Source organism: Lutzomyia longipalpis, chromosome 1 (assembly GCF_024334085.1).
Source record: "Lutzomyia longipalpis isolate SR_M1_2022 chromosome 1, ASM2433408v1".
In the NCBI taxonomy this organism is placed as follows: Eukaryota; Metazoa; Arthropoda; class Insecta; order Diptera; family Psychodidae; genus Lutzomyia; species Lutzomyia longipalpis.
Window position 1 is genome coordinate 30,457,636 of NC_074707.1, and position 21,029 is coordinate 30,478,664.

Sequence of the window (21,029 nt, forward strand, 5' to 3'; positions counted from 1 at the left end):
AAAAAATCTCAAATTGAAAAGGGTAATAAATCTCACTCTTAGTTATATGTTTAATTTGTGGGTTAAACATCTCCTTGCTACATATCTCATAATATCTTTTTTAATAGACATATAATGTAGATATTTGTATAAGCTTTTTTCCCCATTTTAGCCTAATGCAACATTAGAGAGACCTTGAAAGAGATGGTCTCTCTCTCTACAAATATAGCACTGCTGATTAATTGTATAGGATGTTCCCGCGAAAGGAAAGGTTGGAAGTAGCTGTGAGGCACTCTGTGCCATCGCGTTGTCTTTGTTTTTGTACAATTTTATGGCTCATCAATTTCTTCACTGATTGCCCCAGAGAGGAAGATACCTTACTTATGAGGTTTGTTTCCACACATTCAAATGGAGCTTTCCACGCAGTGACTCACATCGCTGCAGGAGATTTTCCTCAGACGGCACTCTAAAGACATTCTCCTGGATGACTTGAAGATCAGTCGTGTCACAAAGGAGATTTGCTGCTGTATATTCATTAACTGCGTGCCTCATCTTAAAGTTGTTGTCATAAAAATTTCTCGCTGTCTGTCGCGTATTTGTGAGTTCTTCTTCTGCAAGCATACAATAATACATAATGTATTGAATAAATTATGCAATTGATGCAACTTCCTGAGAACTGAGCTAAACTACTAAAATCTCAACATTTCATCTAAATTTTTCGACATGTCTATGACTCAATGCGTATTTGGTGATGATTCCAGGGCAACTTTCTCTCCCATAGACCTGGGAATTCTCGCATGGATTTTTGTATGTGTGACAATGATCGAGTCATCTCAAATGCAACACACACATTTCAGGAAAGGACTGCTGCTTTCATTTTAGTTATCTCATTAAAAAAGTTACAACAAAATCGCCGTGGGCATTTAAAGTACCCTTTCCATTAATCTCTTCTTCTGCACATAGATACTATATGTATGTTGTACATAATCTTTCAGACGTGTAACAATAAAACACTAAATTTTCACCGTACCCGCGTGCGCGACATCAGAGAAAACAAATTTGCTTAAGTCAAAAGTGTTACATTAATTGCTTAGGACATGAGCTCACAAGTCATTTAGATAAAATACATTAGATAAAATTAATAATTTAGATTACACATAATAGGTGTTATGCTAATACCTGTTAAAACAATGCATTTGTATATTAATCTTTTCACTCTTGATTTTGTTCCAATATAGATTTGTTGTCTATTAACAGACATTCAAGATACTTTCAAACTGCTTTTGATTGTAAAATTTATGATTAATACAAATGTTTTTATTTCATTCCTTTTACGAACATGGTGTGAATAATATAATTTGTACCTAAAAGGACTATATGCGCAAAGGGAGATAAAATTAATATTACTCGCTCAATATAAAAATATTACATGATCACATGTCGTTGCGTTTTAGCAATTTTTATGAGAAATCAATTAATTTTATCTTACTGCAAATATGTTATATAGCAATTTGTTTTCTATCCCCATATGTAATACAGCATATTAGCTACCGCAACACCTAAATACAAGCTCTATCAGTTTATGCACTCTGACTGGCGAGTTATAATAAAATGATTTAAGTGTCAGTAAAAGCACCTGCACAAAATATCTGTTCATTTTATATTGAAAGTGTCTCTCTGAGTCATTTCTACTTAGCACTAAATGTGCGAAAGTTGCATGTAAAGAGTCTTTCGGAAAATTTATCTAAATATATCTGTAACATGTAATGGTGTATTGTTTACTGAGAAATATATGCTACACTAAGGAATCCTCATAGAAAGAACCTGTAAAATCAATTTAAAAAATACAATATCCATATTGAGTCTACACATGAAAAGTTCCTACATAATATTTGTTAACTCTCGCATGTGAATTGAAAATATCAATAAATAAAATTTATCTTTATACTGGAAACCCACATGCGATCAATGAGAGTACACAGAGAAAGAGAAGAAAGTGACAGAGATGACGGAAATAGTTGTTTAATGGACTAATCTTGAGCATTATGTAATGTTGCACTAACAATACTAATTATAAAATTACACGACAATTTTGCATTTCAAACTAGAGCATAATTATCATGGCAACTTGTACTTAATCCATTGCTCACATTATTGTACTGCTCAAGTAGCAAAGTAATATGCAAGTTATAGTCTTACTATGTTGCTTATACTGCCTTATATGTATTTTTATACATACAGCAATATTAGAATGTGATTGGTAGGATAATTGTAATGTCTTTTTGAATAGATATACAAACAATGGGTACGAGGTGTGCATTATTTCTCATTGACAACATCTCTCAGACCGAATGGGTAGTCGCGAGTCAGTGAAACAGTCAAGTCAAATATTTTATCAATATCGCAATTTTTCATGTAATTGCCCTCTGTGAGATTTCAGAAGTAAAAAATATAAGGTGTTCGTGTACGTACATCATAGTAGAGCCATTGAATATAGTGAACGTGTTAATATTGAGAAAAAAAGACATAGAGGTAACAATAAATTGCAATCTCATCGCATTATGAATAGGTCTTTCACAGTCAGTTTACGTTCAATTGTGCGTATTTTCACTTGATCATTTGAATTACAGACATTGCTTAGCTGGCAAAATGCAAAAATGGAGCAATAAAATTTAGTCATTAGTTGAACTTTGGAAACTACAAAAAAAGAAATAGAGAAAATGTATACAAAAATATCCAAAGAAAGTTCCCTTGGAAGTCTTTTTTTTTACTCAACAAATTTAATGGCACTTTTCGCACGTGAAATTCATTTAAAGCCGGAAAATCACTTATGCGTAAAATTTGCTCCATTCATATATACACGCCGCTATTATCTTATCGTGCTGTCACAATTAAATGGAAAAGCCACAGCTCAGGAGATCTTGAAAAACCTATGCTGTACCATACCTATAAATCTTCTTCAATTATGACCCAATCATAAGCATTTATCCTGCACTTTTGATCAATCAACTAAACATTATTGCAAAGTTTTGCGTTTTACGCAAGACACGACTTTATAGTGCTGACCATCACACTTCCATTTTATTGATTAGAAAAAAATCACTCAATTACACTCACGGGTATATACAGGCCATCATTTGCACATTTTGAAGATTTCTGTTTATACGCAAAGGAAAAAAAAACAGTGTAATCAACCCAATTAACATAATTGACGGTATCGAAATTTGTAGTGAGAAATATCAGTAATTAAGTTAATTTGTAAATAAGCGATTATATGTAGGTATACCTTATAATGAAATATCTCTCATATAGACACGTGTAAATATAGCTCATAAGGGTTTATTTTTTGCAGATCATTAACGTCTCCCAGTGAAAAGATAAATACATAATTTATGGAATTTTCAAGAATTCAAAAAATGACAAAAACCATTAAATTTCATCGATCATTTGTAATTTTTAATAGATTAATTGATTTTTTTCGTTGTCATTAAGTTAATTGGTCGCGTGAATTAATTTCATTGTTCATAAATTTTGTAGTAAAAAATTAATCACAACCACGATAGCGTCTAATAAAAAAATCTTTTATCTACCTTTTTTCTATAAATGTGTCTTTTGCCGTGAAAATTCTGTACGGTATCAAACAAATTAATAGATGAACGAGACACTATAAAAAGTTCTTTCTGCCAAGTTTCATTCTTCTTGGGATCTTTACTGTCTTTTATTGAATTTTTTTTGTAATCTTCTAATAGGGCAAACACGTGTAGTAAAATAAAAATGGGTTTATTGTAGAACTGAATTTAAATAAACTTTTTTTTTATATAGACTATCAAGAATTCTTTTAATGTTGCCCATCTATAACTTTCTAGATAAGAAAAGTTTTTAAATAAGACATAAAAAACATCTCTTTTATATCTCATAAGATAAAATTCCGTTGTTAATTTTAAAGTCAATTTTAATATGACTTAACTTCCTCTGTTTTTATCATCTTTTTTTTGTTTTTAATAATGTGAATTATTTCATGCTCAGTGGTCTACTGACAAAGTTTTTGTGCAATACCTTACATTTTTTTTTAACATGTCTGCTAATTAAAACTAATTTTATTCCATCATCATGATTAATTTGTATGCCAATTTGAGTGTGGCATGATTGTTGTCATACTATCAGCATTGAGGAATTTTTCTTATTTTCTTTTATTTCTTAGCAATAAAATAAGAATAATTTCAATCTTAATCGAGATAGAGTCAAAGAAAAATGCCAATGCAAGGTTTTAGTCCATCAAGGATATTAAAATTAAATAAAAAGAAATAGAACGATGTGAAAGTATTTAATTCTTAGATCTTTTAAAAATCTTTTTTTGACAAAAAATTTAGAGCCCTCATTAGATTCCGCACAGCCTATACAATGTATTAAAAGAAAAACATTCCTAATGTTATTGAAACAAATCATGCCCCTCAAAGGTGGCCATTATAGCAAAAGATGATGATTTTCAATTAATTTTATTTCCTTCGTTACTGCTATGTAAGTAAATGAAAGTGCATAAAGTGATTGATTAGTTGATCAACGGCACAAGATAAGCATCTTAATGTCTTAGTTTAGAGGTTTTTGATTAAGAAGAAACACTTTATGTCTCAATGTCCCCATTCACATGGACTTCGCGTGAGGTTGAAATAAATCAAACAATCGTGTATTTTGCTGTATAATCGCATCAATATACCTTACCTACCACTAGTGCAACAAAGTTTATTGAAACACGTGAAAGAGTGGTTGAATTTTGAGAGGAATTAGGAATGTTGAAAGGTTGGTATGTGTGTTTGCAAAGCGGAAATAGTGGAAAGATTTTTGTATGCAAGAAGGATTGCATGAGTAAGGGAAAATGTGGGTGAAAACGGTTAGTCAATTTATTAATTTGAAACATGAAGTAATATTTTGCGCATACCACCACTTTTAGTGGTCATGCGAAGGTAATTTTGTTACCTTATTATAGTGTGATCCATAAATAAATAGATTGTGTTAACAATTGACTTACCTATAATGCATGCTAGTGTGGGACCAACTGTTGCATCTTGAGAAGGATATTCCGCAAAAGCCCCCATTATGAGATCTATGGCACCAACTGAACCATAGATATTCTTGAGGAGAGTCAAATCCTGCGTAGACATTGCATCACGCAAATCATTCCAATTCCGAATAGTTTTCCCCTGACAGAATTTCACGTAGTGAATGTAGCCTGTTAGAATATAAAATGTTTTGTAGCTCGATATCAAGGGGATGCCCAACCCCGAGAAATCAGTACTTTTAGTGAGGCAGCAGGTTCTTCCGATCAAAAGAAGGGATCAATTTGAACAATTCCACTTGCAATCGAAAGTACATTTAATTAGCTTTCGATTGATCCCTATCTCATTATCGAAATAACATTATTAATATAAAAAAAGTTAAAGTGTTTCTCGGGAATCGGTCGAGATTGAGCGAGATTCGAGAATTCCTCATACATTTTGTTCAACAAAAAGTGACTTTTCTTCACTGAAAATGAGGTTAAACCATCCCCTTGCTCGATATATTCTTGTAATCAAAAATTCATTAGATGTCCACCATATACCTGGTAGTCCATGATCACGCCCTCTAGCAATGTCCAATGCAAGAGAATCCGTCCCAAATGTACCAACTTGTGCACTTGTTGCTCGGAAAAGTTGCATTCCAAGATCATCCACGTAGCCAGTGTCCATGGCCATTGCACGTTGTGAAAGGCTCGCAACTAGAACTCTGGCAAAGAAGTCCGTTGAGGTGAAGTTGGCCGGACGGTAGAAAGTATCCTTCAGTTGGAAGAGATTGTACCTTTCGGAATCAATTAAAACAGCCGTATTCCACAAATCACCGGGCATCATGGAATTGTAGAAACGTATAGCAGCCGTAGCAAATTCATTGCTAACACCAACATTTTGCTTTCGTCGAACCCCTTCTACGGGTGTATCGATAATTCTTCGAGCTGCATCCACACCAAGCACCTCAGGTGCCCATTCCTCAAAGATGATTTTCTGGTAAATGGCTATATTGAGCTTTCTAGAAAGTTTATAGAGTCTATCGTCATTCCAGGAGGGATTTAACTCATGCAATTGTCTCGCAATGTTGTTATGTGAACGTGTAAAGATTGAATATTGCAGCACCATATATGGATTTGCGTTGGCACGAGGATCACCTGTCAAGGAAATAAAAACATCATCTCGTCAAGAGCAAACTACAGGCTAGATGGAAGATATATTGGCCAAACAATTTGATAAATGTCCCCAGTTTTTGAGATGCATTTGATTCAACAGCTGGTGCATTTTTCTTTAAACTAGTGCACCAACTGGTGCTTATTTGATTCTCATGTCATATAAATAGAAACTCTCCATAAATGTTTTGAATGCCATTAGGTAGCTGCTTTTTATATCATAAATACCTAACTCATAATAATATAATATAATAAGTAGGTATAGAGAAGAAGTGGTGCGATGAAAAGCATTTGAATAAGAGTTATTGGGGTATTGTAGCCCATTTGTTTGAAATTACTCTTGTGATGATATAATTTATTATGTTGCAGACAGCGACACTCACCTGAGACATAGCAAGTTTCATTGGGCTGTAGACAAAGCGAACTATGCTCCTGAATTGGAATGGTATTAGCACCATCAGACGAGACTTTGAGTTTACCACCACGATATGTTCTCAAGTTTCGAGTTTCATCATCACTGATACCGTACAATTGGGACAAATCCAGGTAATTTGTGGCTTGATTGAGCTGCAAATGCACACATATAAAAGAAAAGTCAGTTGCTGTGTTAAAATTCATATTAATTTTGGATGTGAGATAACTTCCTAGAGCCTCAGGGGTTTTACTCAACTTTATGTTCATTTTATGAATTGCAAAAAAGTAGGAAATATGAAATGGCCTCGCAATAAGGGCCTGTAACTGCACAACTCTTACGCATTTTTCTTTCTTTAACTATGTGCCTTAAAAATTTCTTGAAAGACATTTTATATCTCAAAAGCATAGACAGAGATGGATTAGTGTAAAAGAAACCATGCATTTCATGAATTTTTTAATATAAATTATTTCATGCAATTTTATGGTGTGAACGTGCCAATAAATTTTTTAACAGGTGGACAAATACAAAAATTTGTTGCATCTTACTGCAATAAAGAAAAATAGAATATGCATATTTTATCAGAAATCTATTTAAAATAAGACCATAAATATTATTTGATCAAGGTTTTCTTAAAATTTCTCTATAAGAGGAAATCATTTACAGTCAGGAATGTTAATTAAAACTCTATAATTATATTCAAGTTTAATTTGATTAGTCCTTTTCTCAACTATTTCAGTTTTATAGTCTCATATTACAAAAATAGACACAAACAAATATTGCTTGAGAAAATGTGTTTATATGGCCATATAAAGGGATTTTATGATAATCAACTATTGTTTTATTCTCAACAGTATGAGAAATATATTTCCAAAACAGTTTCTAATATGAAAATGCATACCCAGTGTGGTGATTTACGACGATTGGGGCACTAATTGAAATTTTAAGCTCCTTTTGAAAGCGCGCGCATATATGCGGTGTCTGCGCTATGTGGACGATGATTGTTTTAGCCACAAGGAGCGGGATAATTTTGATATATCCAACGATTTATGTCGTCCATTGGGGCTCTATTTAGCGTCACAAGATCATTTTATTTGTAAAATAACAACAACAACATTAGCACACATTAAACATGCACATAAGAAAAGCTCCCTCAATCCATTATTTCATAACATTGATCATGAGTGGGTAAAATTGTGGTAAATACGTCGCTCTTGCACACAAATCATTGAGACTCTCTCACATGGAAGATTGATTTGTGAGATAAGATTGCGCTCGTGATGAATGAATTGGCCCGCAAGTTATTGTGCACCTTCTTGTATTTGACTCATTTTTTTTCTTGCAAAAACTTTATTATATATTGTTAATTTAGCAACTCACCCTGTTGTTGCCCATAATGGTACATCATGGTCAAAAGTTTGTCAAGTGAATTAAATTTAAATGTATGTATTAATTGCTTTGCTATTACAAGTTAATTGATTGTCAGGTGCTAGTGCAATAAGTGGAACAAATCGTGATGACAATGCTTGAAAAAAAATTAGGAGAAAAAAATGTAGAAAACTCATTCACCTGATTTGGGGTGCCTAATTTGCAATTTGGATCGACAGCTAGGGCACTGCGGACATAATTGAGGCACTTGACGAAAAGCTCGCGATAGAAGGCATCCGAATCAGGGACAATTAGGGGAGCACACGACGGATGTCTATACCTCGGTGATGCTTGATTGAAAGTCGTGCTGCAGCACTCAATTGGCTTCCCATTGCCCATTGATCGTGGCACCGTTTTCACGAGATCTTGCTCCAGAAATTGCGACCACTGAATCAGCATAACACTCCGCTGTGGATCGAGAACACCCTCACTTGATGTTGCATGAGAGCTCCGTATTGTATTCATGTGATCCATTGATGAGTCATAGAAAGCACTCGTAATTGCTCTTGGTAGGGGTAGTGAACTACCATCCTCCTTGGTGCGGACCTGCAAAAATGCAAAATTTCTATGTAGTCATCATCTAATATCGCGCAATAATTGAATTTTCATTATTTTGTGGTTTCAATTCAATGACGAAATAAGGCAATTGCAATAAAATCCTATTCCCATTTTCGACAATTACTCTGCTGGTCAATTTGATCATTTTGCTGCGTCCATGTTCCAAACGGTGGTACAACACACACATTAATATGATGAAATTCACTTTGGGCAAATTGTTGTCTTGTAAACTCTCTTTGTAAAAAAAAATAGATCAATTTTAATAGGAGCAGCAAAAGTCGCTATTAGACTCTCTCACAGACTTTAATTTTCCCACAATTCCTTTTACCCCTTGCATTGAATTATTCAGTGAGAAGTCCGTATCGAGTTTTTACGGATCATTACATGAAAACTTTTAAAAAAATCCAATTATACCTTTTTTGTAGATGTATCACACAAATTATGACAAACTTATGCGACAGCATTAAAAAGCCACACTCTCAATCAAAGAGAAATAAACAAGTGCTAATTCCTTTTCGTAACACATGCGATCTCGTGCCTCTCATTTAATCTTCCTAAATGGGCCGTATATGATTTTAAAAGACACCATATTATTAATATAGGATCGAATATTTTTTTATTAAATTCAAAAATTATTAAAGTTGATTTGATATGTTGCAATACCTCTGAGTGCTATGAATATGCATGCAATTAAGGGTTCACAATAAAAAGAAAATAATGATTTTTCTTTAATTTTTTTTTAAACCTACAGCGGTCGTTTCATAATGAAACTTGCACTTGATTTATATTTTTAAAAAAATCATGGGAAAAAGAAAGATATTCAATTCAAATGCGTAACATAAACTAGGGGTCATATATAACGAGCAATGTCTTCCAATTAGACAAAATATTGTTCGTTTTGTAGGAAATCAAGTGTTTTAGATTTTATCTAAATTAAATAATTCTTATCGATCACCGCTTGTTTTGGCGCAATATTATGTCAATGCATGTTAACACGGTTTTTAATTAAAATTAAAAAACAAAGTTCGCAAATGAGATTAAAAAGGGAAATAAATTTTGCATTTAAATACCACTAAACTACACTGGAAAAAATTAAACTGCGTGTGAAATTCGATCAAATCAAGATAAAAGTTTGCATTTTATTTGTATTCTATACATAATAGAGTTCATTAGCCCCCAAAAAAGCTCCTCTATGTGATACTTTTTCTTCCAAAACAAAACTCTCATTTCACATTTTGCAACAAATCTCAAATTGAAATTTCGGAAATCATCATTCACAGCTTCGCACATTGCGGTAGAGAAATACAAAAATCAACAATTTAATAATGAGTTTGTAGTAAAAAGGTGAACCAGTTTTGTGTACAAGGCACGTGATGGAAAACTGAAAGTTTTTGGGATGTTTATTTTTTCGTTTTTTTTTGCCAAAAAGAAAAATTTAAATAAATTGCAATGGAAAAAAAAAGAAGTTTAGCCACTCCTCCTGTTTGTCGTTTCACAACGATCACGATTTAATTTTCAACTAGTGTTTTGATCAAAAGTGGAATCAATTAAACACAGCTTAATTCAAGATCATTATCCCCATAATTAGATTATATCACTTGCACTTCACTTGCTTTACACACTTCTTTCCTGAGGAATTTCAAGAAAGAATAATGTGCTAAAAGTGAAGGTTTTCTTATACCTATGATGCCCATACATATTTCATAAATTTCATAACATAAATTCCATTTAAGAAAATTGTTTTGAACCTAAAAAAAACTGAAACACTCACTTTGTACAGACCGTCTTTGTAGTCAGCGGGAAGAAGTCGCCTATAGGCGTGGTAGCTTCCTTTCGCTAAGTTCATGTTAGTTATTTGAATACATTGATCTTTCACCTCCGACGGAGGCACATCCAAATGTGCGAGGTATTTGGCGCACTCCTTGTCCGCAATATTGTTGGAGCGACAAACTGTATGGAGGAGATTTGTGCTGGTCTTCAACATAATCTGCGCAACGCGATCATACTCTTTCGCCTGATCTGTTGGCAATCCATCCAGCAGTTGTGCATTTGATATACTTCCATTTTGTACTCTGGCCCGTGTTGCTAGTGTGGCTTCTAACCGTTTCAGCTTATCAAAGTGATCTTCAGCTTGACCAACAGCTGTGGCCAAAACACTCGAATTTACTCTTCCAAGCACACCAATGTGTTGACCGCCACCTGATGTTCCCACGATTAAATTGAAAAGAATTCCATCATGTTCCACCCAATCGCACTTCTCAGTAGTAAATCAAACAAAACAAGAACTCACCACTTTCTTCAATATTCAGCAATCCATGAGCATGTGCCAAGAGCAAAATCCCCAGTAGACACGGAAGACTGCGTGTTTTTCCAGACATTTCACCGCGACGATCGATCAATCACTAAAAAAAGGCTCTCAAGTATGTGAACTATGCCACTGTGCAGTGAAATTAGTATTCTGCTCAAATTCCCATCGACATTCAATGAATATTGATTTATCGCGTTTGCTTTTCTTTAACTCCTTTCTGCGCGCTTCAGCACCGAAGAAAATTGATCACAAACACTGAGTCATTAGTAGTCTTTTTTGCATCGATTATTGCTGAAAAATAACAAATTAACGTTCAGATAATTAAAATGTGTGTTGTCCACTAATTGAAAGTTCACAATGCGAGAAAAATCTATAGTTGGATGAATGAGAAAGAAAACATATTGGTAATTTTATGGAGAAGGTGATGAGTCATGCTACGAAATTATATTGATCTCATATACACAATTGGTATAATTCCGTTTCCTGTGATCACACTGATCTTGATTGTGAGACAAAGGCTTTATAACAAGTTTTTCTGCACCATATTATCACTCACTAAAAAGTTCGATTTGCCGGTTTTTAACATAAAATTCTTTATTAAATTACTTGCGATTTCCTACGCATAACGATCTTGTGATTTTTCAAGGATATTTTTCTCGTTATTGATTGGCAAAATATCACTTCATTTTTTTTGATAAGTAAAATACCAATATATAACAGCAGGTTTAATTGCGTATTTTATTCTTTATATGCCCTTAAAGATTCTGTGGTTTTGAAATTGATCTTTATTGTAAAGATTATGATGAGTTATGATGATGAGTATGGGAAAAATCCGGGAAAATTCCTTAAATTGAATGAAATTAATATTTAAGAAAATAGAAGATTTAGAACATTTTTTGCGGTAAAAATACATGAAAAATATCTTTAAAAAATAAAGATTATTTTCTTAACACCAACCTGGAAAATTGTTCTCCGGTTCACATGTTTTTTAGCTGTGATTTTATTTTGCTCTAAAATAATATTAAATAATAAATGGTTAGAAGATATTTTTTGATGTGCATATTTTTGTAAAAAAAAAAGATTAAAGAACAAGGAAAATGATATTTTCTGTTTTTTGTAAACAAAAATTAATATGTTGTTAAAATTCTTTTCAAGATTCTAAAGAAGTTTGTTGCTTGATAGCGTTCGTTCTTAAAAACAATCTAAATCTGAACAATCTTGAATGAAAAAATCATGTTCTGTATCTTGACTCCAGAATTCTGCCCAATGAGTGCATTTTATATTACTTTTACTCGCTTGTAAGATGATTATAATTTGAACTTTTTGCTCTTCCCAGATTTATCACATGTTTGCATAGAGCTTAATCTTTTCCGTTAAATGTGTTGTGAGAGATTTTATTCTATTAGGGCTCTACTAAAAAATATAGCATTGAGTTGTTGTCGATAAATTCTTCTCTCTAATTTGCAAGATCCCCCCACTTTGTACGCTAATACACAATTTGCCTTCATCATTGAGGACTTGCAACTGGTGTAAATAACAACTTCATTTTGAGAAAAATCTCCAAATGATAATAATTTCAGTAAACAGACACAACACTCTAAAATCTCTTATCGGTTGGGATTGTACAGAAAAAAAATCCTAAAGAAATTTCTAGTGGAAAAATTTTTCTTTCACGCTACGATAAATTAGGGAACCGGTTTAAAATTTAAATGCCATGCAGAAAACATTAAAGTCCCAATACTTTTAAGGAAGCTTTTTTTTACATAAAAAAAACATTTATAATTACATTTTAGGACAGGAAGTTTATAGAATTTGTTTTTTTTCAACACAATTCACTGGTTTGTAATTTTTCCACGCACTTGAATTAAAGTCTTTTGTCGCTATGAGACTACAGATTGAGAAGCACGACTGTAGATGAGGATTACTCCGTTCCAGACGAGAATCTGTCTCGCACTGATCGGCGGAGCATGAGATTTCCAGCAGCTGATATGGCTTGTTCTGTCTTTCTCAGACACACACTTCACTCCTCTAATATTGGCATAAATCACACGTACGCTAGAATAATAATGAGTCACTTACTCCAGTGATCTTCAGGGGTTGATCATCCGAATAATTTATTTTTTTCAAGCTGCGTGATTTTTTTTCTTCGCGGCAGTAGCTCAACTTTCCAGAACAACTAAAAGTTTCATGTTCGGATTATGTGTTATTTGGGATGAGCATGGAATGATGTATTCCAAAGGAAAATGGTAAATCTGTTAGGAGATTTTCGGGTCTTCTACTACAAAATTACTCTACTTGTATTCTTATCATTTTCACAATTCTAGTCATGACCCATATACCGCGTTGCATAAACTTATTTGATTAAATTCGTACCAGAAATATGTTTGTGATAAACCTCTGTGGATGATCACTCCTCTGCCTTGTGGACCGCCCAATTAGCATCATGTGGGAACAGTGAAAACTATACATAATAAAATAGGTGCACAAATACGATAATTTCATGAATTTATTAGCATTGAAATGTGTTACTCCGCTGTGTATTCAAACGACTTATTAGGGTATGACCAATCAATTTTTAACCACGTGCTCTCAACCGGGTGGAACCTATTCACCGGACAAATAGGTTCCTTGAACTTACTTTAAAATAAGAGAAAAAAGGCACGTTTTTCGCTTCTCACAAATTTCCACGTGAAAAAAATTCAAAACGCGCTGAATTTCAGCTTCAATTGCCATTTGTTTGATTTTCTTCTGTATCTTTCTTTTTCAGTTGCTCAATTTGTGTTGTGAGAACTTTAATTTTGCTCTTATATGTCTCCTGAAGCTCCTTGAAGATACTGCTCTGTAGATCATGCTCCTTGCGTAGATCACCGTACATTCGCTTGGATAGAATGAGTTTCTTCTCCGTGATCACATGATGCTCCCGTTCGCTCTTCAAACGACCATCCAGAGCTGTAAATTGTTCCTGGAAGTGCTTATTCTCCATGTTGCGAATCTCCAGCATATCCTTTGACACCTGCAGGACCTCTTTTAGGGAATCAATTTGAATTTTAAGCGCCTCAATTTGCTGTTCTTGTCTCTTGCATATTTTTGTACGTTCAAATAGGAGTTCCTTTGCCTTGGTCAACATATCGTCATTTTGCTTCTCATTCTTATTGGATTTTGATGCCTCAGATGGGTTGTTTTGCTCCTTCTCCAGGCAGGCTATCCTTGACTTGAGGATCTCATTTTCAGTGGTGCGTTTCTAAAGGGCAACAACACATTGATCTCACTTCTAATGATGCAATTTGTGGGAATTATTTTAATGTGAAACTCACCTGAAGATCTTGTTCTAGCTTCTCATACAACGCCTTCCAATCTTGCTCCTTGGCAATCCCTTCAGGTCCTTCATTTGCACACTTTTCCACCTCACTTGACCCATTTTCCACGAGATCCGTCATTTTTCTTCCACCTTCTGCGGAAAATTTCTGTGCAGAATCCTATATGGCGCTACCTCCTACTGCCAGCCATCATTTTATTTATAGATCTTTGTAAATTTAGAAAATTATGTTCCGAAGAACGTAGCCGAAGACTCAGTCGGAAAACATCAAAATGGTCGAATTGAGAAATTTAGGCGATTGTTAGAAATTATTATTTTCTTATTAAAATGTCAATACATTGTTTTTGTGTTTATGTGAAAAATAAGCTTGCATTATTTTCTAATGAGACGTGAAGAACGAAAAATCTCGCAAAGACTGCAATTACTGATCGGGTAAATGGATTTCTTCCCTTGTGACACCTCCCACTTACAATTCACCAGCAGCACAAGCATCGGCATAGCTCTTCCCACCCCTTTCCTCGGGATTGAGCTTGATCATGTCATCAATTCGCAAGATTGTTAATGCGGCTTCCGTGGCGAATTTGAGGGATTTAATCTTGGACATGGCGGGCTCGAGAACACCAGCCTTCTTGTTATCCCGCACAATTCCCTCAATCAAATCCAATCCGAACCACTTTAGATGCGCATGATCCAACTTGGTTTGACTGGAATTGTGGTAGGCACGGAGTTTTGCAACCAAGTCCGTGGCATCCTTGGCTGCATTCACAGCCAATGTCTTCGGGATTACCAATAGGGATTTGGCAAATTCTGCAATTGCCAATTGTTCCCTGGAACTCTGTAAAAGAAAATTAAAATTATTTATTTTTTGTAAATTAAGGAAAATTTTATTTTTTTATCTCAATAAGATGCTTACCAGAGAAGTAGCAAAATTTTCCAAATAGATGGAAAGAGCCGCTTCAACACATCCTCCACCAGCGACGACTTTCTTCCCTTCAAGAACTCTCTTGACAACACAGAGGGCATCGTGAATGGAACGTTCCATTTCGTCAAGGTAGAAATCATTTGGACCACGTAGAATGATTGAGGAGGCTGTACGTGCCTTGGGCCCCTTGATGAGAATGAGTTCGTCGTCGCTGACAAATTCCTGACTCACTTCATTGGCCTCGCCCACCATTGAGGGTTCAAAACTCTCCTCACCCTCCATGTTGGTAAGGGACGTGAGGTAGGCAGCTCCTGTGGCCTTAGCGATTCTCTTGAGGTCATTCTTCTTCACCCTTCGCACCGCCATTGCCTTGGATTCCACGAAATACTTGAGACAGAGATCATCGATTCCTCCTGAGCAGAGCACCACATTCACACCCGTAGCGAGAATCTTCTGGATCTTTTCGCGCGTGATATCCAGCTCACGTTCACGGATTTTCTCCAGATTTGCCGGATCATTCACGAGCACCTGCACACCCAACTTCATCTTTGTCTTTTGCAAGGAGAAGTCGAGGCATGCAATCTTTGCATTAACAATCTTCTTGGGCATCTGCTGGGATGCAACAGTGCAGTTAAGAGCATAACCTGGAATGAGGGTACTCTCACGAGCAGACTTTCCATGTGCCTTTAGCACATTGACAGCCTTAATGGGGTAAGCTGGATTTCCCTTGGGATCAGTGATTTTGACCGCTTGTGCTGCATCAACAACCATGGAGGAGAAGAAATCAGCATCTGGTCCAATGATCTTGGAGCTCATTGAGGTTTTTGCCACATTCACAATACATTCCCGCCCGAGATTGTCTACGGGTTCCGTGAGATGCTCCGAAATGTACTTGCAGGCCTCTTTGCACGCCAGCCGGTATCCGGAAATGATGGAAGTAGGATGAATCTTCTGCTTCACAAGCTCATCGGCATTCTTGAGCAGTTCAGCAGCAATAATAACTACTGAGGTTGTTCCATCACCAACTTCCTCATCCTGCAACTGAGCCAATTCAACGAGAACTTTGGCTGCCGGGTGCTCAACTTCCAGGAGTTTCAGTATAGTTGCTCCATCATTTGTCACAGTTACATCTCCAATGTCATCCACAAGCATCTTATCTAGACCAACGGGTCCAAGGGAACTCTTGACGATGTTGGCAATGGAGCATGCTGCCATGACTAAAAGGATTTGTACACAAAAAAATTAGAAGTTTCCGGAAAACAAATCATGACCATAACCACACTTTTATTTTGTTCATTTCAACAAATAAGCTTATTTAATCCTAAATTGAAGCTTTTCTAATGTATTTCATCAACTTAATGCTGAATACAATGAAAAGTCATCGAATTTAGAAGGAAAATAGCATTTAGGAGCAATTTTGGAAACATGTGATAAACAGAAAAGTGAGGCACATGATTCAATATGAAAAGATGATGTTTTTCCTACAATTCCTTACCATTTTGAGTGCGGATTGGTTGACCGGATGTCCTAGTCCCTGCCACAGTTAGTGCACTTGCAATTGTCGACATATTTTCACGGAAATTCACTGGGAAGAGGTAATTTGGAAAAACTTTCTGCAGGCTTCGAGAACAATTCGGAGATTTTCTTCCTACCGCCGTGAGCGCCACCACATTGATTTCCAACTACAACGTCAGAGGGATATTTGAATTTGAATTCAAAATATTTGTGGGCATATCGAATGTAACGGTTTCTTAGATTGCGTCCTTTTGGTCTTTAAGTTAGGAAAATTGTTTTAATTGTATTAAAATACATCAAAATGAATGGAAAACAGATCTTTAGAACTTTATTTTAAACCAAAAAAAAACTTTTAATTCTTTTGAAGATATTTTACAATTTTTTTCACACATAATTTAGCAATTAATTGGTTGAGGGAGAACATACGCATAATTTTCCAATGAAAGAAATGTGCTAAAATCAATCAGTAGCAAAACGACAAGCGGCTGCTTGTCGACAATTTACTACAATCTCTTTTTCGCCTAATTAACAAAGAGAAAAAAAAGCAGTGGTTGGTGGAAAAAAAAAGAAGAATGGTATGAGTATCACACATAATTTGAATTTTAGAGTTTGTAAACACACCACAGATGTTTCTTTTGTGTGAAGGTATTTTGTGGCTCTCGCAAATAATTAGCTGAATGGACAGTTTGAGAGAGAAATTAGTTTTAGTAGTGCCGATCCTGTTGATGTTTGAGGAAAAAAACTCCAAAGTATCGGAAGGTTTATTTTTGAGATGGAATTTTCAGCTGAATTTTTCTCGGCGCGGAAAAATCTTTAATATATAAATGTATATACGCACATGTATGGTGTGGTGTGGAAGAAAGCATGCGTTATTTATTTTTGCATCAAACAACACGATGCGAGGAGCTGAATGAGTGAATCGTAAGAATATGGTTGTATATTTTGCTTCAAAGGAGGAACTTGAAAAATCCCCCAAAAGAACACACTTACGTGTATGTTATTTAATAAATAATAATAATAAATTCATACTGCCGTAAATTATGTGGCTGAGGTATATAAAAACATCACTTCTAAACATTGTACCTCCACCGCATTGAGATTGTATTGTGTGAGGATGTGTAATTGGGAAGAGTGAGAGAGAGACAAGAATTTTTCTTAAAAATATCCTCCGTACCTAAAAATATCCATACGATGCTCTATATAAGTTTCCGAATCATTTATTCCTATTCTTCAGTTTGAAACTCGAGTGGAAAGTGTTGAGATCTCTCTGGACGCGCGCTGTGCCGAAGAAAATTTGCAAAGTGAGTGATAGAGTATGTGGAGGAGAGAAAATCTCTTGAAAAGAAAAATCCAAAAGATTTTTTTTCTGTGTGAAAATTTAAAGTGCATCACTTTCACAGCTCACACTTGGCGTCACACACTCGAGGCCATTATCACGGGTGTTTCTTTGAATTACATACACCTCTTTACAACAGATTTCTTTGCCAAAATCACTTATCTACCTACATAATAATAATAGAGAGTTTATTACCACATTAAAGTTGCAATTCTATTAATATAAGTTAATAGAGTATTGTTGTTATAATAAATAAAAAAATTACGCAGGAATGACCGGCAAAGTGGATAAAGTTGGTGATGTCCAGCACGAAGGTGAAGCAACATGCTTGGCTTATCGGGATAACACACTCTACTCTGGAGGTGCTGATGGAAAAATAAGGGTATGATAATGCGTCCAATAAGTTAGTGGAAAATTTTTTATTTCCTCACATTTGTGATCGAGCAGATGCGGGACAATAATATTGTTCGGTTAAATTGAAATCATGCATGAGGGGATTTACGGAGACGGATTTCATAAGATGCCCACATCACCACCACTCATAAATCTATTTATTTTTCTCCGCAATATTTTTACTTCTTGTGTCTTCATAAACGCGCGAATGCGTGGTGCTAAAATTAAATTTATCTAACAGAAGGAGGAATCAAGATAGATTTTTATGGTCTCTCATGCTACAACCGATCTCCATGAGAAACAATTTCTTCTCCTATTTTATTCACAACACGGTATGAAATATATGTCCATCCATTTCCCTGTACTATCAATTTTACTTCTATCCTCCTCCTTCTCTCGCGTTTCGGGATGCTTTTCTTGTGGCGCCTACGCCACCATCAATTACACTTAATTGGTCTAACTAAAAGCCTCACAATAAACCATGATCTTTACCCAAAAATTCTCTTTCATATGCTCAGATCTGGGATACTGCCGATGTGGTGCAGAAACGTGAAATAACTGCCCATGAGGCCCTTATTTATGCCATGACCTTAGATAGTCGCGGACGCCTTTACACAAGCAGTACGGATGGCCTGGTGAAGATCTTCGAAAATCCACGATCCGTTGAATTCTCCCAAGAACTCATGAAGTCCTTCGATGAGCTGCTCTGTGTGATAGCTGTGGGAGATGATATCTATACCGGCGATGATCAAGGAGTGGTAGGGATCATATTTTGCATTAAAATGTTGAAACTTTGAATTGAATCAAAATTTAAATTAAATCGTGAAATTTGAAAAGGATATAATTCAGCTGTCAAAAATTGAATTTTAAAGCGCAGATTTTAAAAATTAAAAGAAAAATGCATTTTACAAATTGAGATGAAAGTTTTTACGAAAAAATTATGTTCTAACCGTATTAAGAATGTTTTCCTGACGCACTGAATAGGAGGACTTGAATATCTCATTTTCGAAAGAGAAAACAATTTTTTGATTGAATTCATTTTAATTTAAAAATAATTTCATCTAATTTATTCTAATATGCTTTATGAAAAATTGTTCTTTTGTTTGTATTTTTTTTCTTTTTAACGTTTCGCGGGCATTATTACCCCTTCTTCAAGTATTGAATTAATTGAAAAATAATATTAGAAATCAGCCCGAACTCAAAATAAATAAATTAATTGTTGAGATCGTCAATTTTGCCTTCCATAAAAGAAAAACCATTGAATTGAGTAATAGAAGTTAATAAAAAACAGTTTTGTCAAACTCAAATTAAACTAATTTTCTCTGACAGAGACGTGTCCTTTTCAGATCTCTTTTTCTAAATATCTTATTATTTAACTTATTTAACTTGACAATGCAACTGATTCTCTAAGTTTGGCTATAATAAATCAATTAATCGGCATAATTCTAAACAAGAGTGCTCGAAATTCTTCTTGAGATTTAATTGAAATGAATTTTTATAGGTAACGTGGTTTGTTGATCGCAAAATTAAATTCATGTACAATCTTGTGGAAGAAGTCAAATCTCTTGCCGTAGAAGGAAATCTCATCTACACCATTCGTGACACTGACTGTGTGATAACAGAGAAAACTGACCGTAAGTTAATACATATTTAAAATTTTCACATAATTTTTTATCCAACAATAAAGCAATAAAACGTCTAATTAAATGCTTATTCCAAATTTAAATTTTAAATGCAATAAATTTAATTAGCTAGAAAATTTTAACAGCTTATGAACATAAAAATCACATCTTTATGAGATTTTCTTTGCTATGGTAATTTGTTGCAGTAAAAACGGGAAAATTTGCAACAAAACGTGTTCTTCCTGGCAAATCGCCGATGATCATCTGTGGTTTAGAGACAAATGGCACCAAACCCTGGCTAGTGTTCTGTACACGTGATGGCAAAGGTGTCACTGTAATTGATAACTTCCGACGACCGCAAGCACCCTCTGCTCCCTGGACTGAAATCTGGACCAAAGAGGTAAATGAAGCTTTTTCAGTAATAAATCATTCATTAAATCCACCAATTAATTCTCATAAACTGTGTGAAATATTTAAAAGAATGCCCACGAAATGATCATCAATTGCATGTACGGAAATACATATGGATTCTATACAGGAGGTTGGGATGGAGAAGTGAAGAAGTGGGTGGATGTTGACAAATATCCCAAAATTGCAGGTAAGATAATTATTTGAAAATTAATAAAGTAATTTTATTAATTTTCTACCTAATAATTAAAAATAAATTGAATAACGCGGATTCTCTTCTTCGGTTCAATGGCACAGGTGAGGCCAATATTGGATGCTGTGTCAATGCCATAACGGATGGACCAGATGGAAGTATCTTTGCGGCAGGTGCTGATGGTAAAATTAGGAAAATCGTTTTTGATTAAGATTGGGAAATTTTCAAAAAAAATCATCTAAGAACACCCCCAAGTGAAAGAAGAGGAATGGACAGATAAAAGAGAATCGTTTTAATTCTTATTGTCGCATTAATTTGCTTAATGGTATGTTATAAGAGAGATAAAAAAATATCCGAATTTTATGTCTATTTTAAAAATAAAATTTATGATTATTTACACAAGTCTAGTAATGTGCAAAATTTATTGTATT

At 34.8% G+C, this 21,029-nt stretch overlaps 4 protein-coding genes across 5 annotated transcripts; 1 reads left to right on the plus strand and 3 right to left on the minus strand.

Moving 5' to 3' along the window:
* Positions 1-30: 30 nt before the first annotated feature.
* On the minus strand, positions 31-12,903 carry LOC129785825 (peroxidase). Of its 2 annotated transcripts, XM_055820454.1 has the most exons (9): positions 12,680-12,843; positions 11,851-11,903; positions 10,876-11,184; positions 10,357-10,784; positions 8,169-8,573; positions 6,571-6,754; positions 5,576-6,172; positions 5,006-5,206; positions 31-590 (listed from the first exon to the last, which is right to left on the minus strand). In XM_055820454.1, exons 3-9 carry the CDS (start codon positions 10,961-10,963, stop codon positions 361-363), a joined length of 2,133 nt encoding a protein of 710 aa, XP_055676429.1. In that variant the 5' UTR covers positions 10,964-11,184; positions 11,851-11,903; positions 12,680-12,843; the 3' UTR covers positions 31-360. The 2 variants fall into 2 exon arrangements, with proteins under 2 accessions (XP_055676429.1, XP_055676428.1); XM_055820453.1 differs by lacking the exon at positions 11,851-11,903 and having other exon boundaries at positions 12,680-12,903.
* Positions 12,904-13,615: 712 nt separating this feature from the next.
* Positions 13,616-14,330, minus strand: LOC129787394 (uncharacterized). The gene is made up of 2 exons (XM_055822987.1): positions 14,208-14,330; positions 13,616-14,134 (listed from the first exon to the last, which is right to left on the minus strand). The coding sequence occupies exons 1-2, from the start codon at positions 14,328-14,330 to the stop codon at positions 13,616-13,618; spliced, it is 642 nt and encodes a 213-aa protein (XP_055678962.1).
* A 168-nt stretch (positions 14,331-14,498) lies between these two features.
* Positions 14,499-16,786, minus strand: LOC129785839 (T-complex protein 1 subunit alpha). Its single transcript, XM_055820481.1, has 3 exons — positions 16,627-16,786; positions 15,123-16,348; positions 14,499-15,044 (listed from the first exon to the last, which is right to left on the minus strand). Exons 1-3 carry the CDS (start codon positions 16,697-16,699, stop codon positions 14,676-14,678), a joined length of 1,668 nt encoding a protein of 555 aa, XP_055676456.1. The 5' UTR covers positions 16,700-16,786; the 3' UTR covers positions 14,499-14,675.
* Positions 16,787-17,877: 1,091 nt separating this feature from the next.
* LOC129785882 (uncharacterized) lies at positions 17,878-21,000 on the plus strand. Its single transcript, XM_055820547.1, has 7 exons — positions 17,878-17,947; positions 18,252-18,364; positions 18,894-19,133; positions 19,877-20,009; positions 20,204-20,397; positions 20,478-20,595; positions 20,703-21,000. Exons 2-7 carry the CDS (start codon positions 18,254-18,256, stop codon positions 20,807-20,809), a joined length of 903 nt encoding a protein of 300 aa, XP_055676522.1. The 5' UTR covers positions 17,878-17,947; positions 18,252-18,253; the 3' UTR covers positions 20,810-21,000.
* The last annotated feature ends 29 nt before the right edge of the window (positions 21,001-21,029 follow it).

What these genes read in the sequence shown, in the direction of transcription:
- LOC129785825 (XM_055820453.1), bottom strand. Translation starts at nt 10,963, where the DNA reads ATGTCTGGAAAAACACGCAGTCTTCCGTGTCTACTGGGGATTTTGCTC. An exon ending in TGAAACTTGCTATGTCTCAG is followed by an intron (nt 6,173 to 6,570) that starts GTGAGTGTCGCT and finishes TTTCCTTGACAG; the next exon opens with GTGATCCTCGTGCCAACGCA. An exon ending in CACACTAGCATGCATTATAG is followed by an intron (nt 591 to 5,005) that starts GTAAGTCAATTG and finishes GTATGCTTGCAG; the next exon opens with AAGAAGAACTCACAAATACG.
- LOC129785882 (XM_055820547.1), top strand. Translation starts at nt 18,254, where the DNA reads ATGACCGGCAAAGTGGATAAAGTTGGTGATGTCCAGCACGAAGGTGAA. An exon ending in CCGGCGATGATCAAGGAGTG is followed by an intron (nt 19,134 to 19,876) that starts GTAGGGATCATA and finishes GAATTTTTATAG; the next exon opens with GTAACGTGGTTTGTTGATCG. An exon ending in GATAACAGAGAAAACTGACC is followed by an intron (nt 20,010 to 20,203) that starts GTAAGTTAATAC and finishes AATTTGTTGCAG; the next exon opens with TAAAAACGGGAAAATTTGCA.
- LOC129785839 (XM_055820481.1), bottom strand. Translation starts at nt 16,699, where the DNA reads ATGTCGACAATTGCAAGTGCACTAACTGTGGCAGGGACTAGGACATCC. An exon ending in ACCAATCCGCACTCAAAATG is followed by an intron (nt 16,349 to 16,626) that starts GTAAGGAATTGT and finishes AAATCCTTTTAG; the next exon opens with TCATGGCAGCATGCTCCATT. An exon ending in AAAATTTTGCTACTTCTCTG is followed by an intron (nt 15,045 to 15,122) that starts GTAAGCATCTTA and finishes TTTCTTTTACAG; the next exon opens with AGTTCCAGGGAACAATTGGC.
- LOC129787394 (XM_055822987.1), bottom strand. Translation starts at nt 14,330, where the DNA reads ATGACGGATCTCGTGGAAAATGGGTCAAGTGAGGTGGAAAAGTGTGCA. An exon ending in AGCTAGAACAAGATCTTCAG is followed by an intron (nt 14,135 to 14,207) that starts GTGAGTTTCACA and finishes GTTGCCCTTTAG; the next exon opens with AAACGCACCACTGAAAATGA.